We start from the raw sequence: 16,658 nt of genomic DNA, 5'->3' as shown, positions 1-16,658 counted from the left end.
GAGATGGCAGAAGGCGGAAGGCGGAGATTTGGAGTGGGTCCGAGCCAGAGTCCTTGGATTTGGACTTGGTGCAGTGGTCTCGTTGAAGCGTGGGCCAGTGCTTGGTGATTTCCGCCAGAGCTTTGGGGTTGTTTTGTACAGTAGATGAAATGATTGAAGCTGCTAGGCGGGACCGGGTGAGGTCTTTTTCTGAGGGTCCTCCTGTCTCTGTTGTCTCTGGTGAAGAAGAGGAGGTGGAACCGGATGAGGAGGAGGAGGAGGATGATGAAGAAGAAGAAGAGATGATGGACGGCGAGTTAGCCAGACAGAATAGCTCGCGGACGGTATCATAGTCCTCAGCGATCTTAAGCCCGTAGTAAATATCGTGGGAAATCTCCTCAAGCATGTCGAGTGCTTGGTCGATGTCCAGACCCTTCTTGAGGATGGCTAGGGACTTGTAGAAGGCTGAGCTTTCATCTTGGGCCTCGGCGGTTTCCTTCTTGGGCTCCTTGATCTTGCCGTGTGGGTCGTAAGCGGGGGCATTTTTGGGCGGTTTGAGGGGCTGCCCCTGACTTTGCTGTTTTTCTGATCCCGAAGAATCTTCTGGGTCGACGATCACGATGGAGTTGTCGACTGGGAGACCCTCAAGGGACGGGTCGACAGCTTCATCGGGGACGTTGATCTTGGCTTCTTTTTGGCCGGTGTAGATGTTCAGACGAACGTGAAGACCCGTGGGAAGATCTTGGTCTGGGTGGACGATCTGGAACTCGTGTGTGGGTTGGAAGATCTTGGGGTAGCATTCTGCTGGGTCGGAGGTGTGGCAGATGAGTTCCACTTCGTCTGATGTTGCTGATGATGAGGGTGAGGATGGCTTCTCGCCGGCTGGTGGTGATGCTGACGCTGAAGCTGAGACGCCGGCTAGGGCAACCCCTAGGAGTGCTAAGAGACTCAGTGGGAGGGAGTGTAGTTTTGGCTTCGACATTGTGTTTAGATGTGTGTTGTTTGAGTTGTTCGGAGTGAGTGACGGATGTTGGTGTTTTTGAGTCTCTTACAAGCCTAGCGTGAGGAGAAGGCGAGGAAAGTTTAAGAGCTGTGATACGAGGTTGAAGATGTACCTCTATAACTATGATACTGTACGGTTCAACAACCTACAAGGAGGTTGGTGATGCTGAGACTGTAAATGAGAACGAATAAGACCATTCGCTTTGCAATGGTATAGCCTTTGTAGTAGGATATATAATTAAATACAATTAGAGAAAGAAAAGGACAGTTTGTCTGATTATCGAGTGGATGTTAGCCGATTTTTGCCTCCGTCTTTGAACACCTTGTCTGATTCCATCGACTTCAGCGTTCGGAAGGCTTCTGTGATGAGACAGGGCTTGGCATCGTGTAAGCTCCTCTTTTCGACGCAGGGCCCTCCTGGCCATTTCGGCTGTTAAGGCTTGGTCACGTGCAGATAATGGGCTGCGTACCTAGCCAAGCTACCTCTACCTCTACAGTACCGGCGCTCATCACATCGTCAACTCGAACAACGATCTTGGTTTGCAGCTTGCGCGCCTGGTCTCTGCAAAGCCCGAAAGGCTCTCACTCTCTACAACCGGCGTTTACCCTGTTTGCGCAATTGCTTCGCTCTCCCGAGACCGCTTCCAGGTCAACTTCTTATCGATCTCCCCGCAGAAAGAGGATCCCGGCGTCACTCCGCCAGGAGGAGAGAAAGGGTCCACTATTCCCGTCGACGCACGACTCGCGCTCCGCACTTGTCAATTACACGATATAAGTCGACGACAGCCATGTCCTCCTTTAGACTTGGAGTCTCTAGGGTCGCCCGCCAGGTTCGGGCCCCTTGTGTGCGCAACACGAGGCGATATGCCTCCGACAGCCACGCTCCTGCCGACCACACCCACAGCGCTGCCGGTCATGGGGAGCACCACCACGCCAATGCCGCAGATGCCAACGAGGAGCTTGGAGTACGTTCATGAATACAGTGTGGAGAACAGGGTCATCTTGTCGTGATAGCTTGCATACTATCGTTATATCAACTTGGAGGCTAACCTGGTAGTGACAGACTGCCTTCTATGTGATATTCGGCGCCATCCCCGCATTCGGTGCTCTTTATTACTTCTCTCGGCCGGGCGAGGACGGACAGCCGAACAGTATCACGAAGTGGTTGCAGAAGTGGGAGGAGCACCAAGAGGCTTTGGCGGACAAGAACGCTCTGGTGACAGCGGCACTCGAGCAGGCTGCTCACGACAAGCATCTTTTCTATTACGTCGACCAACTGAGAAGCGGACACTACGAAATGAAATATCCCGAGTACGTTATCAATCCCAATGTCTTATTACGAAGCTTCAAAGTGGACGGGGAAGTCTTGCGACCCCGGATATGCTTTCCTCCTCTGCCATATCCAACTTCGCGCAACACTACCATCCCAATGGCATTCCGCCCATTTTCACGCATCGACAGGTCACAGCTGCTGTTACACGAGATGGAGAGCTCTCGAAGCTTGTGGTCCGAGCTTAGGCAACTAGATGTTGTTCTTTTGGCATTGGACGCCATCAATTGCTTCGTGTGTCTGACAGCCTGCCATTGGCATCGTGCTTCCCATCCTTGCTTTTCTGCTTCACATAACACAAGATGCCATTGGTGCGACCTAAAAGCTGACCACGTGACAGGGTCTTCCAGCACGGTAGCGCGCGCAATGTCCCGGCCGGTACCTATATCCCCTTGGACAAGGTTGTCGAGGTTTACAGGAAGCAGCACCTTGACGAAGAGGAGCGCAAGGCGAAGAAGCTGGCGGCGGCCAACTAGACAAGTGTCGTGCAGTAATTGCATACTTCCTCTTCTTATATCTAAGTTAGACGTTAGACTGCTCCTCCTTTCCATCTTATTGAGACAGGAGCCGTCGGTTCGTAGCAACATCAGAAAGTTACCTTCCTCATACGTGTACCTGGAATATCGACCCACCAAACCCACCAACGTCAATTGCCAAAATCATCACGGGTTTGTTATTTTTCCCCCCTTCCGTACTTTACTTTTCTCATGCAACCCCCGGCCTGCTATTTCTCTTCGTCTTAAGCTCTTTGAGTCGTTGCGCGGCGATTAGGCATGCGCACCACCGTCCCACTGGTTCTCCCAGCCAGGGCTCAAAGCTGACACCAGGATGGCGAATAAACATCGATCAAAGGAACAAATAAGGACCTCTGATGAAGACGAAGGATTCGATGCCGCGAAGCAGGCGAAGGCATGTTGAGTATTCTAATCGTTCATCATATGTTTGGCCTGCAAGACTCAACCATGTCCATCATCGTGTAGTGTCTTGCCAAGGTCGTCGAAGTCAGCCCCTCTATCATCATTAGCTTCAACTCTTTTTTTTCTTTTCTCTCTCTCTCTCTCTCTCTCTCTCTCTCTCTCTTTTCATACACCTTGCTGATATGTCGTCCACACAGTTGCCAGCCAAATTTCTACGTAACGCCCCCAAGGATGCTCCGGCTGTACGCATCGGCTTGGTGGGCGCCGGCGTAGGCTACGGCCTCTTCGCCGCTCGCGACTTTACTAAGGACGAATTCATTTTCCACGAGGCGCCTCTCATGACGGCCCTCTTCAACGAGAAGTTCTCGGCCGACGCCTCCCTGATGCACAGCCAACACCAGGCTTACAAGGCCGCCCTAGCCGACGGCGGCCAAGACATCGTCACGCTCGCCTTCCCCATGCTCGCCGCCCGCAACGGTATTCCGCCTGCCTCCTGGGAAGACGCTGAGCCCATCTTCTCTGCCGAGTCTACCGAGCCCGACATGACCAGTTCAAGGAAAAAATTCTTCGGTAGGAACCTCGTGCACGGCCGGTTTGCCGGCTCGATCATCACGCGGGAAGAGTACGAGACGTACGTAGCTGGCGTGAGCGAGATGCTCATCGCCAACCCGACGGAGGAAGACCGACAAAAGGCGTGTCTGGATTTCTTCAAACATTATGCCTTCCAGGTTAAACGGACCACCGCTACCCCACCCGCGTCCGACATCCCTCATCTGCCCTCACCATCACCCCCGGTATCACCAACAATAGTAACCACCAACACCCTGTCGCCCATTACATCATCAACAGCCTCCGCATCAATATCCACAAGCACACCCCCAACACCAACCACAAACTCGGACGCCTGCATCTACCTCCTTGGCTCCCTCATCAACCACTGCTGCACTTCGCCCTCCTCCTCCTCCTCGGCCTACGTGACGCGCAAGCGCACCGAGCGCGGCCCAAACTGCGAGTGGCGCATCGGTGCCTCGGGGCTGGCCCACTTTGTGAAACCAAAACACATTTGCGTGCAGGCTAGGAGGGATATCAAAGAAGGCGAACAGCTGACGTGGGACTATGGGAAGAAGGAAAAAGGGTTCGTGTGTGAATGTGCGACGTGTAGGGATACCTTTATGGGGTATTGTTGCGGCGTGCTGTGAGGCACGGTGTGTTCGGTCGCTTGGGGGAGTTGAGGAGGAGGTTGAAGGAGTGGTGAGTCGTGAGTGGTGTAGGATGGGTGAGGCGAGGCAAGGCCATGGCAGAGGGCTGGGAGAATGATAAACAGATGAGGGCCTGTACGTATGCTCGATGACGTTGGTATGCTGGGAAACGGCCTAGTCAGCTAGGGTAGGTTCGAATTCCGTAATGGTGAATATGTGTGTTTGTGATTTATATTCAAGTCTTGATACTAAGAAAGGATCAATCAGCGAAGTGATGAATAAGGCAGGCTAGATACGATAATCCAAGGGAGTTCTGTTTTTATTGTTCTCCTCATTCAGCAAAGCTCAATCAAGGAATCCGCGGACAAGAGCTATGTGTGTGATCACCTAGAACGTTGCACTCATCATTACTCGTTTGTACTATCTCGTCAAAACTAAGATAGTCCCTGGCACATTTGTCCATGCCATGACCAAATGAGCAAACCCGCGTCCGTTTTCGCCGAACCCATGATTTGAGACAAAATGCAAGTACCACCCATTTCCCAGAGCATTTACTTGAGAGGAATGAAACGAGAAGAGTGGGTAGCACCGATACCGGGGCGACCGTGCTTGACGGGCTTGCTGTAACCGTAGTTAGCACACACGTCTCCCTGATTATTCGACAGGGGCAGGGGATAACGTACTAGGAGATAGAGAACTCAGCGAGGTAGTGGCCAACCATCTCAGGCTTGATCTCAACCTGGTTGAACTCCTTGCCGGAGTAGATGCCGATGACGCTGCCAATCATCTCGGGGACAACGATCATGTCACGGAGGTGGGTCTTGACGAGGTCGGGCTTCTCGTTGGGCTTAGCCTCCTGCTTGGCCTTGCGGAGCTTCTTGATCAAGCCCATGGGCTTGCGCTTGAGGCCACGGTTGATCCTGCGACGGGCACGGGCGTGGACGACATCGCGGAGCTCATCGGAGCCAAGGTCGAGGAGACTGCACGTAAAGGTTGCTGTCAGCACATGTGCTTTCATGTGTCATGGCGCATCGCGAGCGCAGCATATGTTTCCTCCTGATTTGAGCAAGCCGACCGAGCCATCCAAAACCGCCCAATTCCCCAGTAGTTGATGATGTCGAGTGAGTGCCGCTTCCCCCTTCCTTCTCTTATCGGTAATGGAATGACGTCGCATGTCTGGCTCGAAACATATCGTGATATTCCCGGTCCGTTTGGTTTGGTCGTCTAGCTGGCTGGCCGGCTTGCTCTCTTCGGAATTTGGAATCTCAAAATGGCGAACGAGCGGGAGAACCTACGCATCGAGATCGATACCCCTGTAAGAGAACTTGCGGAAGGTTCTCTTCTTCTTGAGCTCAGCGGCCTCCTCGGCGTTCTACAGTGTAAAAGGTCAGTCTTCCATTCTCCCCATTTTCCTCATTCTCATTCTGAGGGTGTGCAATTTTGTGTGTGTGTGGTCGTTGTCGTCGGGAAGGGGACCAATTCGATTATGGCCGCCGTCCGCTGGGAAGTACACAATGATATGTGTTTGGCATCATCGTTATCATAAAATGAAGGGCACGTACGTATTCGTCAGCCATCTTTGCGGTAGGTGGTTGGTGATCACGATTTCGCTGTTCGTCGGGGTATCGAAGAGCGAAAATCTGACTGTCGCGATGATGGGAGTGGATTTAGGATTCCGGCCCTCACAGCAAGCAAAACCTCTAGCCAGTGGCGGCGGGTGGGCGGTGCACGTCTGTCCGTAGGACCCACCGGGGAAAATTCGTAGGGCTCTGTGCCCTCAACAGCCCCGCCCCAGCGCACTCGATACATGCTGTGGCTGGAGCCATGGATGTGGCTGGACGACCCAGGTTTTTGCTGTGAATTTGGCATGAGCCAACCTGTGGCGCACCACGTTCTTCACTGGCCATCACGGTACTTACTTCAGTATACACCCGACCACCATACGTAACGCGGTCTTCGTCGCGACTGGACGGATGAAGCATCATCATCTCATTCATTCTCGCTGTGTCATCCCGGTACGAAGCCAACCACCGGATGACTACATTCTGTCATTTCCCAACTTTCCTCGCCGCTTTTGGCCAAAAGCCCGAGCATCAAGTTCATCTACAGCATTGGCCTGACACACATTCAAGCACTAAGCATGCCAGCAGTTCGCCGGTCACGCATTCCCTCTCGTCATCTTTTCACATTTGATGTTTCTGGAGGCAGGCAACTATGTCCTAAGGTCACATCATGCTTCTTATCTTATCTACCACTCTAGCCTGGATATCCGCAAGACCTGAAATCCCTTTTATCCTCTCTCAACCTCAGCCGCTCCTCTTCAGATGTTATGGAACACTGACAGACTGGACAAGGCCTGCCCCGAGTTCGAGAACATACAACTATTCGCACATGATGAGCCCAAGTTGGCATTGTGAATCCAAGCGGGTTCCCAATAGAACAGTCCCTTGCCCTTGGGCACAGAAGCTACCACGTTTGCCACGGCCTTGATCCACTGCGACTGGCCGGCGGCGTTGAAGGGGATGTTCTTGGCGTCTGACGGAAACGCATATGCCGGGTTTGGGCATGAGCTTGGCCAGTCGGTCTCAGCGACAACGAGCTCTTTGCCCCATCTGTTGGCCATGTTTGTCAAGCTTGACTTCAAGGCCGACAGAGTCGCCGAGGGCGTGTAAAAGGGATAGAACGAGACTCCCATCATGTCAAAGTCGGAAGACACCAAAGGCCCTTGCTTCAACACATTTGTATACCACCAGTTCTGGGTGTCCCAGTTCCTGTGGTGGTTGGCCAGATGTTAGCTCTATACAGGATCCGGTTTTACACAGTAAGGGGACCTACCATCCGTTGTCAAGATGGATCATGATTTTGGGCTTGGGGTTTAGCCTCGAGTCCCTGATACCGGCAGACGCTGAGTGCAGCAAGCGCGCGATGTTGTACCACGAAGAAGTGCCTCCCGTCGGCCAAAGCAGACCGCCGGTGATCTCATTGCCGATGGAAATAATGGTCGGTTGCACACCATTATCATGGAACTGGTTCGACGCATCGAGTGTGTAGTTGTATAGCTTCCAGGCCAGGTCGTCAATGGCGGTCGGCCATCCGGAGGGAATCGCTTGGTGCGCGGGGTCTGCCCAAGTGTCGCTGAAGTGGAAGTCGATATAAACACCCAGCCCGGCGTTCTTCGCCCTCTTGGCCAGGTTGATGTTATAGGCCAGGTTGTATGTGCCCCCGGAGGGATTCACCCACACCCGTTGGCGGACCGTGTTGACACCGCTGTCTCGGAAAATGTGCTCAATGGACTGGGCAGCACCGTTCACGTTCTTGTAAGAGACGCCAGCCTTCTCTTCAACAGGTACAGACGACCAGTCGACTCCTTTGTAGGTCAGGGCAGCAGCCGCTGAGCCTGCAAGGCTGAGGACGGCCGACAATGCTGAAAGAAGCATGGTGAATATTCAACGGCGGAAAACCTGTGGTTCTGTCGAGAATAACACACGACTGTTAACGCTGGAGCGGACATGCCAGGCTTTAAAAGGACTGTCGCCGTCAAGCGCCGATAACACTGCCATACTCCTTAAACCGTTCACCGCTGCCTGATTGATGGAATTTAGGTGGCATCGCGAATGGGGGTATTGGGGCGGGACATCGGTCCTTTTAATGTTTCGCTTGATTCTGCAGGGCATCAATTTCCCGGAAGGAGTTCATCATATTTCCTAATACGGCTTGAAACAGCCGAATTATCACTGCTACTACCCCGCAAATTGCTTAACGAGCTCTTGGGTCGATCCACCCCAAAACTACAGCACATATGTACATACGCATAGCCGATTCCCGAGAGATATTTTCTGTTTCATGTTTCTCACTGCTGGCTCCTCTACCCGGTCACAGAACAACATCCTGGTTGGAGGAATCGGGAACGTGAAGGGCTCTATCAAGTACTTTTGGCCAAGTCTTCGGTTACTACATCAGGACGCGGCCTTGTATGTTCCGGACTGAAGCCAGTCGTCAATTGGCTTGCAAAAGTAAAGGCCGATATCAATCCATAGGTGCAGGCAAAGTCTCCCATGGATATGTAGTTTCAAAGGTCTCACTGGGGACAATGTCAAGGAATCCCAAAGCAGCTTCCTTGAAGAACAAACAAAAAGAAAAGGTTATTTCCAATGAGTCTTAGCAAGGAGTAGTGCTGATACAAAGCTGAGTAGTCGTCGAGTCGTCCAGGCCAGAAAGTAAAGCAAAGTCAATGGCTCAAATGATTGTCTCGGCTTTTGTGGGATCAGCCTTCGAAACCAAGAGGTCCGGGAACAGATCCTGAGCCGACTTCTCATCAACTCTCCACACCAGCTTTTCGCCCGATTGTGCTCTATCCCTAAGGATTCTGAGGGCATTCGTAGCACGCTCAAGCAATGTGGCGCCTTTAACGATCCTCTGCTTGTTCGGCTTGACCACACCCTGCTCCAACAAAGCCGGGACGATGTCCGGTTGGCAATGATTCTTCATGAACTCGTTCTGGCACTCGGATTAGCTGGATTCTTCCAGGATATCGCTGACGGCTCTTTCATTGAGAGACTCACTTGGGTGTATAAAAACGTTCTCACCCCCTTCAGAACAACGCCCTCCTTCCATTCTCCCGTCAAAAGCTTGGTGACATCCATCGCATACTCTGGCGACTCATCCTCAGTAGCATGTTTGACGATAACAGGCAACATAATAGCCACTTTCGTTCCCTTCTCGGCCAGCCTAGTCAACGGCCTCAGCGAACCTTCCAATGACCCGATACAATCGAGCACCAATGGGATTGTCGCATCATTTGATGACGACGACGCAGTTGCCACATGGTCCCGAATCAAATCCGTCACGTCCTTCTCTCCATAATCAAAACACACTCCGGCGCCCAAGGTCAGCAGCTCCTGGTGATGTTTCTTGCTCGCAACAGCAATCACATTGCGGTAGCCCCAATTCTTCAACACCTGCAAGGCGTATTGGCCGACACTACTCCCCGCGCCCCAGACCAGAATCCATTGCTTTTTTTGATCTTTATCCTCTTTCTTCTCCTCCTTTGCGTTAGAGTCATGAGAAAGAGGCCACCGCATCTCCAACCCCAAATCCTCAGTCAACGTATGCAAAACCGTTACCAAATTCGTCGGCACCGTCACAGCCTCTTGCATCGTAATGTTCTCGGGTAATTTACTCATCAGGTACGTCGCTGTCGTGATGAATGTCTGGAATCCGCGCTCGCGCGGCTCCCGCCAGGCCATGCCGAACACCTGGTCGCCGACACGCAGCTTGTAATGAGCGGCAGGGGTGTCGGCGTCGGCGGGACCGAGGGCGAGGACGGTACCCCCGAAGCTGGAGCCGGCGACGTACGGGAGATCAATGAGAAGGCCGCCGTCGGCTTGGTGCAGGTCGAGAGGCGTTGATGAGGTCCATTCTACGTGGACGAGGGCTTCGCCGGGCCCGGGGGGGTCGGTTGGGCGCTGGACGATGGAGAGCGGGGCACGGGGGGCCGTGACGACTACAGCTGGATGGGTGGGTGGGATGCCGGATGGGAGGGTGGTAGTGGCTGCCATGGTGTTTGCTGGGTTTGGGTCCAAGCCGGAGTGTATGCTTTGCTGTTGGGAGCGGAACTATAGTTGGACAACAAAGAGGGTGGTTGAGAACAAAAGAGTTGTCAGGAGTTGATAACTTGTGTTCCTTCACCTAATGATAAGTCTCCCCTTTTGTGGGGGATTTTGGGATTGCGTGATCATGGTGTTCACGACTCAGAAGAGTATACAATCTCTAAGCGCATCTCCATATGTCGCTGGTTGTTTGGTGGAGACTTGCTTAGAAATCTAGGAAGCTGAGAGAAGCCATAAGCAACAACCACGACGACGTAGGTATGTCGAATGGTCGCTGCTCTCTCTCTACTTGTACCTCTATCCATGTCCATGGTTCAACCCCTCATCGGTTTTTACCGGTTGTAAGCGCTTGTTAACAGCACGGTTCTCCTTTTGCGTTTCGAGGGCCGAGCCGGGACGGGACGGAGTCTTTCGTCTGTAAAAAGAAAGTATTAAGATAGGTACGAGATCTTATGTCGAAAGTCTTGTGCTGGATAGAATGATTCATGATGTTCACGCGCAATGCAGTTGCGTTGCTTTCAGAACCGGTGCGTATGCAAGGAACTTCCATGGCGTTTCCGAATCAATATTGATTGGTCTGATTGATTAGTAAGGCATGTTTCCTGGGTTGGTGATTAGTAAATGAGGAGGGAAAAACTCCAAACATTCTGAACGGCTGGTTTCATGCCCGTTGCAGTGTTGATCAGATAGCACACAAGCCTTAGCACGGCGGAGATTTGTTGCGTTTCTGTTGGTGGATTGGCAATGTTTAGTCTTTGCGATTACCTGCTTCGCCCAGGAGGTTCAATGCTGTCCTTCCAGAAGTCCAATTGCAAATACGGCGGCGTGATGTGGTTGCCTCTTGATGACTTACTGAGGAGGAATTGAAGCTTGGGATGAATACCCTTTCTTCGTTGCCCGCTCCGGCCAAGCGCTCCAGCTTTGACATGAGCTGAGACAAGTCGAGGCTATGCAAATGGTTCAACCAAGGTATCACGGTTGATAGTCTGAAGATCGAACTAAGGAGTTGAAAGTCCTGCCCAAGTGAAACAGGGGTCCGGAAAAGATAGTCAAGATGTTCGGAGCTTTTTTTTTTTTTTTTTTTTTCTGAAAATAAACCATGCCCAGGCTGACAATCCCGGGCAGTCTAGTGTACATAACGTACTTGCCCCTGCAGCCGGAACGGTAGTGTGCATGATCGGCACGCGGGGAACATGCCCTTGGATTTCGGCACAGTTGCCCCGTACTTGTCCCCTGGCTCAACTCCCTTAACGTCACTGCCCTGCACTCAAACACGGACCCTTCAGATGCCCCCCGCGCAGCATGTCAGCACTAGTGTGGATGTCGACGATTTCAAGTCGTTGTCTCACTCATTCCCTTCCAGTGACTCCCGATATGGACGAAATCCTTCATTTTCGACTGACCCCGAATGTGCTCGATTTGCAGTTCAGACACACCAATGCGGCAAGGACTGGGTGAGTTCAAGTTGAGCACAGCCGAGGTGATCAGAGGACCACGGCACTTCCTTGGCAGCACACTGTGAGATACCTAAAAGAGGGTCAACAAAAATGCAGGGCGATTCCCTACCGCTGTGGCTCCTTTTTGAATGGTGGCCGGTGCCGGTTACGGGCTCGTGACGCCTCGACAGGGCCTGATGGGGGAATTACAGCGGGAACTCGTCCAAAGTCCCAATTTCCATGTCGCGCCTACCAGGGCGTCGTCGGTCCCCATCTCCGTCTCCGTCGCCGTTCCAAACTTCCACCTTCTTGCTTTCCACTTCTTTCTCCCTCCCCCCGCGGTGCTTCTCTGCCCTGGAAACCGAACCCCAACCGAAGCCCCCTTGTCGACGACATCCATTCTCCGGTCCCCCAGTTTCGATCCAACTCTTTCGGCTCCGACATACCACAAACACGCTGCGACTTCTTTCAGCTACACCTTCATCCATATACTATATTTGTGATCAAAGGCAAGCACATCTAGCATCAACAGCTCGTTTGTTCTCTGGCAACGTTGGCACACAGCATACTTTAAGCTGCAGGGCGGCCTCTCCTGACGGCGCGAAGAATGACACATTGTTGCGCACGTCTCCATCGTTAAACGAAGCAACTTCTACACCATCTGCACCACGCCTATAACTGGCCGTCGCCCCTACGTTCGTCGACGACCAGTCCGTGTAAACTCTTTGCTAGACCATCCTCAAACCACCCGTTACAGCTTTCATATTTGCCTACCATGCCATCCCAACGACGCATGAGGGCGCTTTTATACATCGCCTTGGCCGGCTTCATTACATTACTCTTCTTCACCTCACGTGCCCGCCATGCACAAGAGCCCGACCCCCGCTCGATCCAAGATTTTTACCACAAGACCAAAAGTGCCATGGAAGGGTCAAGGATAGGCGGCGGCAGTAGGAGAGGACAGGCGGTGGTTGGGACACAAAAGGTCGAGTTTGACGAGGACGATGCGATCGTGGCCAAGGCAATGCAGGAGCGTCTCAGGAAAGCAGAGCAGATGGCCAAGAGCAATGCCAACGCAAAGGCCCCCAACAAGCCCGACGATCCGGAAGCTGTCGTCGGCGTTGGCAGCTCGGCCCATGGACAGAACCATCTCGGCAAGGGAGACTCCGTCGAGACCGAGGAGCACCACGCGATCCTCGAGGAACTTAGGAGCATTCTCAAGAAGTCACCAAGTAAGTCTAGGCGTTACATCTCTACATACAATCATTCACGATTCCATCGTTCAAAAACAGCGCTGACCAGGTTTTCACCAGTCATCATTTTCTCCAAAAGCTATTGCCCGTACTCGAAGAAAGCGAAGAGCCTTTTGCTGGGTGACTACCAAATCGACCCTGCGCCCTTCGTCGTCGAATTGGACCAACACCCATTGGGCCCCGGAATCCAGGCTGAGCTCGGCGACAGGACAGGAAGGAAGACAGTTCCCAATATTCTCGTCGGCGGGATAAGCATAGGAGGCTCCGACGACATTGCCAAGCTCGACCAGGAGAAAACGCTGATCGAAAAGATCATGTCACTAGCGGGGAAGCGACTCACAGTGACGAAGCACTCCAAATCGACTTAGGATATCGTGGCGCCATAACGGCATTTCGGCCCGAAAGCATGTATCGATAGTCGGAAGGACGAATTAAGACGCATTTTACCGCATGACACGGCGTTGTTGGTTGTTTATAAGGCCAACCAAATTCCCGCCAGCTACAGCCAAAGGGTCGCCCTGAACACCACATTTCTATGCGACCCCTATACGTAGCGTCGATCCTTGCAAGATTGAAAACCGTGGTAGAATCGGCGTGCGCCTACTTCGCTGAGAGGTGCGATAGGCACAATAATAGGGCGATTGCATTAAGATGGCTGATCGTGGCTCATGCGTACATATATCTAGGCTTGTCAGCAGAAGGTTGGATGGAGCGGGTAAATCGCGATAACCTGTGGTGGTGTTGCAGGCTCAGGTGCGTCAATGGAAGAACCCACGAGAAGGGGAAAAAAAAGGCCGTTCGCTCATGCATCAGCAATGTCGCCCTACTAGTACCACTGTTAATAGGTCATGGCGTGCACGTCACCCAAACCTGTCCGAGCCGTCCGAACATGAGACCATTATTCTCCGTCCCAAAGATGTCGACATGACAATCACCTCTCCACAATAAAGGGTTCCATTAGTAACCTTGATGGCTGGCCTTCTGCCCACAGGGGTGCATTGCAAAAACGATGCGCGTTGCTTCGATGTGCCGAACATTCGCTCTTCATCCTATTGTCGCTCAGCCAGACGAGAAGGGATGCATGGGGCGACATAGGTGGTAGGGTTCACAATGGGTAGGCGACAAACTCATCGTGTTATATATCTAGGCCCCAATCTTGACTTGTTGTTCCTCTCGGAAGGCGGGATTCCATGTCATTCTACCCCAGTTCCTGGGTTGTGGCTGCCGACGAATGAGGACCTTGTTGGGCACCCTAAAGGTCCGAAGCACTTATCATGACTGGTAGGGGCCGTCAAGGTCCCCAATTCGTCCCATGTGCCAATCGTCATGGACAACCTTAGGGAGCAGACCCCTGCAACTAGTACTTCCTCGCTCATCTTCACCTCCAGTTCCCTCTCCGACTTCAGGTTCCTTCTTCTTGCTCTTCACCCGATCATATATATTCACCAGCGGCCAGACCTGGGGTACTCAACATGATTGACTTTTAGCTTCCTCACGGCACATCACTTGGATACACCCCACCTTGGACACAATTCACTAGGATATCTTAACCCGAGGTGCCCGCCTCGTGCTTTATTCCATTCGTTTGCTCTCTCGCCATTTATAACATCCCCTTGAGTTCGACTGGCATTGAGTCCACCCTTTCCTTCAACAGCCTGCGGCCTTTCTGGAATCATCAAAGCCAGAAAAGCCTTGGAACTACGCATAATTCTCCCAACGAAGTCGAAAGGGTATCAAATCGACACGATGCCCGCCCTAAACGACGACGTTCTTCTCCGCGTTGCGAGTTTCTGCGACATCGAAACCATTGTCACCTTGATGTGCACCAGCAAGCATGTCTACGAGCTTGTGACTCGGTACGAACAATCCATTGTCAAGGACGCTGTTGCGTTGTACACCGGCTACGACTCCTCTCTGTTCCCCCCTTCAGGCGCAATCAGCTCCTCGCACAACGTTGAGCGCGAGTATCTTTATCCAAAGAGTTACGATATCCTCAACGAGCTCAAGATTCGCACTTCCCGCACGGAGATTATCCTGAGCCCAGGCCAGCCCCTGAGGAGCAAGATCGATTCCATCTTTTCGACATCCGGAGCATTCCTCGATCTTCCTCAAATCGAACGCGAGCTGCTGATGGCCCGACTCAAAGAGACCTTCAAGGTGGTGGACAGGCTGGGAGATTGCGCGGCAGACGTCATGTCGATGTGGATGCAGCCGGCCGTCAACGGCAACTCTAGCCAGAAGCTTGATGGCGATGAGGCCATGCTTAAGATTCATGATCGCCAGTTGGCGTACATTCGCTCCCTATCACCACTCGACTTGGCCTATCTTTTTCATCTTGTCTCTTGGGCTGGCCAGGCCTATGCCTCCGAGAACTCCGCCCTGATGGCCGATGTTGATTGCTGGGAGCGTCTCCTGGCTTTCAAGGAAGCTAGTCTTCGCCATGGCACAATCATGCTCTGGGCTGTCTTCCAGCCGCCGAAGGTTAAGAAGACGATCGACCGCACTGATGATACCACCCATCGCAAGCCCATGACCGAGCTTGCTCGCTTCGCAGAGACCTGCATCCGTCAGATCATGGAGGAAATTCGCATCTATCAGTCCACGGAATCAAGCCAGAATCGCCTACCGCCTAGCTTACACATGACAATGGTTAAGAGTTTTGTCGAGAAGACTGGACGTCCGAGCACTCGGCATGCCATTGAGATGGAGCGCCTCATTCTGGATCATATCCGGATCGACTAGGGCCCGATGATGCAGGCGCTTGTTCTCAAAGACATTCGGGGTAGCCTCTACTAAGACAGCTGGTTGGGGGATATGAGCTAAGGGGGTTGGAGTCGATTTTGTTCAGGGCGGTATGCTTTGGTTAATGCCCACATTCACAAGCCATCAAGATTACCGGTTTTGCCGGTATTATTATTCTTTTGCTTTGGTCTCTTGGCCCTTCGCCATCTTGTTTTTGCTTAGCAGACAAAAGAAGGCAGATGGATGGCAATGATGGATGATTGGCATAGCGAGGGAAGGTGTTCGGGCGTTAGCATTTACGTGGAGGGTCAACTGCATGCGCAGGTAGGCGCCGTTAGGAGTTTGGACATGTTGCTATTAATGTATGTTTGAGGACAGGAGCCGAAACGGCGCAAGCAAGTTATTTGACGCCCATTTCATTGAGCAGAACGGTCAGCTTACGGGGTTCAGCGTGAAAGAGAAGGGCGTTTACCCAGCTGATTCATATCAAGCGGGGCTGGTCTGGTTGGATCTGAAGGCTGGAAGGCCTTGTCAAAAGAACACGGATATAACCTAGTAAGTATAGCTTACTTCTAATTAAACCTGCAATCACCATAATTCTTGTGGTCTCTGAGTTTCTCCGTGATACACCAAGCTACTCGCATAGTTGAGCAGTTGAATAAGGAAGAATTAGCCAAAGTTGAACGTGCTCATGACCTCTCATCTCGTGCCCATGCCTCAGACTTGGGCTGCCTGCGCACTACGGTGTTTACGAAGTATAGACTTTGAACAAACGAGCCATGTCAGCATCAATGATGATACTCGTAACTGTGGCCGCTACAAGCCGAGTGAAAGCAAGCTCAGTGACCCCTTGTCTGTACAACGAATGAACAATTCAGAGCCGGCATGAGGCGGGCTGACGAGGGCGCGGGTCACTCTTCTTCATAACTGTTCACGTACAATGAAATATATTGAGGACATGGATCTCCGTGTTAAAGGCAATAAGCGAAACTGAACAGCTCACTCCGAAGTCAATGATCCAAGGTGTCTGCCGAATATCATAGGGACGGCACATGGGCATTGTCTCTTGTGCGGGAATTAGGGTTATGGGTCAAGTACAGTCTAACTGTTCTTCGGGCCAGACAATGGGGTTGTTCTAAGCCAAAGCGTAGACGCACAAAGGAGCTCGGAAAGACTTTCTAAGACGGCAGC

The 16,658-nt window shown here is 52.3% G+C and overlaps 7 protein-coding genes across 7 annotated transcripts; 4 read left to right on the top strand and 3 right to left on the bottom strand.

Annotated features, from left to right (window-relative positions):
* Window positions 1–1,769: 1,769 nt before the first annotated feature.
* B0T23DRAFT_426364 (NADH-ubiquinone oxidoreductase 17.8 kDa subunit, mitochondrial) lies at window positions 1,770–2,787 on the top strand (the record flags this gene model as incomplete). The annotated part of the gene is made up of 3 exons (XM_062839982.1): window positions 1,770–1,946; window positions 2,045–2,292; window positions 2,652–2,787. 3 exons carry the CDS (start codon window positions 1,770–1,772, stop codon window positions 2,785–2,787), a joined length of 561 nt encoding a protein of 186 aa, XP_062695494.1.
* A 486-nt stretch (window positions 2,788–3,273) lies between these two features.
* On the top strand, window positions 3,274–4,427 carry B0T23DRAFT_402397 (uncharacterized protein; the record flags this gene model as incomplete). The annotated part of the gene is made up of 2 exons (XM_062838665.1): window positions 3,274–3,285; window positions 3,426–4,427. 2 exons carry the CDS (start codon window positions 3,274–3,276, stop codon window positions 4,425–4,427), a joined length of 1,014 nt encoding a protein of 337 aa, XP_062695493.1.
* A 551-nt stretch (window positions 4,428–4,978) lies between these two features.
* B0T23DRAFT_426362 (putative ribosomal protein S12, cytosolic) lies at window positions 4,979–6,004 on the bottom strand (the record flags this gene model as incomplete). Its single annotated transcript, XM_062839981.1, has 4 exons — window positions 4,979–5,048; window positions 5,111–5,407; window positions 5,723–5,799; window positions 5,990–6,004. The coding sequence occupies 4 exons, from the start codon at window positions 6,002–6,004 to the stop codon at window positions 4,979–4,981; spliced, it is 459 nt and encodes a 152-aa protein (XP_062695492.1).
* Window positions 6,005–6,647: 643 nt separating this feature from the next.
* On the bottom strand, window positions 6,648–8,132 carry B0T23DRAFT_78573 (putative arabinogalactan endo-1, 4-beta-galactosidase). The gene is made up of 2 exons (XM_062841785.1): window positions 7,263–8,132; window positions 6,648–7,198 (listed from the first exon to the last, which is right to left on the bottom strand). Exons 1-2 carry the CDS (start codon window positions 7,862–7,864, stop codon window positions 6,748–6,750), a joined length of 1,053 nt encoding a protein of 350 aa, XP_062695491.1. The 5' UTR covers window positions 7,865–8,132; the 3' UTR covers window positions 6,648–6,747.
* Window positions 8,133–8,626: 494 nt separating this feature from the next.
* Window positions 8,627–10,186, bottom strand: B0T23DRAFT_78571 (GroES-like protein). Its single transcript, XM_062841784.1, has 2 exons — window positions 8,990–10,186; window positions 8,627–8,924 (listed from the first exon to the last, which is right to left on the bottom strand). Exons 1-2 carry the CDS (start codon window positions 9,983–9,985, stop codon window positions 8,664–8,666), a joined length of 1,257 nt encoding a protein of 418 aa, XP_062695490.1. The 5' UTR covers window positions 9,986–10,186; the 3' UTR covers window positions 8,627–8,663.
* A 1,925-nt stretch (window positions 10,187–12,111) lies between these two features.
* B0T23DRAFT_78295 (glutaredoxin) lies at window positions 12,112–13,265 on the top strand. Its single transcript, XM_062841782.1, has 2 exons — window positions 12,112–12,704; window positions 12,786–13,265. The coding sequence occupies exons 1-2, from the start codon at window positions 12,248–12,250 to the stop codon at window positions 13,091–13,093; spliced, it is 765 nt and encodes a 254-aa protein (XP_062695489.1). The 5' UTR covers window positions 12,112–12,247; the 3' UTR covers window positions 13,094–13,265.
* An 852-nt stretch (window positions 13,266–14,117) lies between these two features.
* Window positions 14,118–15,649, top strand: B0T23DRAFT_78297 (uncharacterized protein). Its single transcript, XM_062841783.1, has one exon. It carries the CDS (start codon window positions 14,472–14,474, stop codon window positions 15,465–15,467), a length of 996 nt encoding a protein of 331 aa, XP_062695488.1. The 5' UTR covers window positions 14,118–14,471; the 3' UTR covers window positions 15,468–15,649.
* The last annotated feature ends 1,009 nt before the right edge of the window (window positions 15,650–16,658 follow it).

The sequence above is a fragment of the Neurospora hispaniola genome, assembly GCF_033458365.1.
Source record: "Neurospora hispaniola strain FGSC 10403 chromosome Unknown B0T23scaffold_2, whole genome shotgun sequence".
Lineage (NCBI taxonomy): Eukaryota > Fungi > Ascomycota > Sordariomycetes > Sordariales > Sordariaceae > Neurospora > Neurospora hispaniola.
This window is presented reverse-complemented; position numbering and strand designations above follow the sequence as displayed.

Coding starts and splice junctions, on each gene's coding strand:
- B0T23DRAFT_78573 (XM_062841785.1), bottom strand. CDS start 7,864: ATGCTTCTTTCAGCATTGTCGGCCGTCCTCAGCCTTGCAGGCTCAGCG. Junction 7,199..7,262: donor ATCCATCTTGACAACGGATG/GTAGGTCCCCTT, acceptor CAACCACCACAG/GAACTGGGACACCCAGAACT.
- B0T23DRAFT_78571 (XM_062841784.1), bottom strand. CDS start 9,985: ATGGCAGCCACTACCACCCTCCCATCCGGCATCCCACCCACCCATCCA. Junction 8,925..8,989: donor GAACGTTTTTATACACCCAA/GTGAGTCTCTCA, acceptor TCCGAGTGCCAG/AACGAGTTCATGAAGAATCA.
- B0T23DRAFT_78295 (XM_062841782.1), top strand. CDS start 12,248: ATGCCATCCCAACGACGCATGAGGGCGCTTTTATACATCGCCTTGGCC. Junction 12,705..12,785: donor CATTCTCAAGAAGTCACCAA/GTAAGTCTAGGC, acceptor GGTTTTCACCAG/TCATCATTTTCTCCAAAAGC.
- B0T23DRAFT_78297 (XM_062841783.1), top strand. CDS start 14,472: ATGCCCGCCCTAAACGACGACGTTCTTCTCCGCGTTGCGAGTTTCTGC.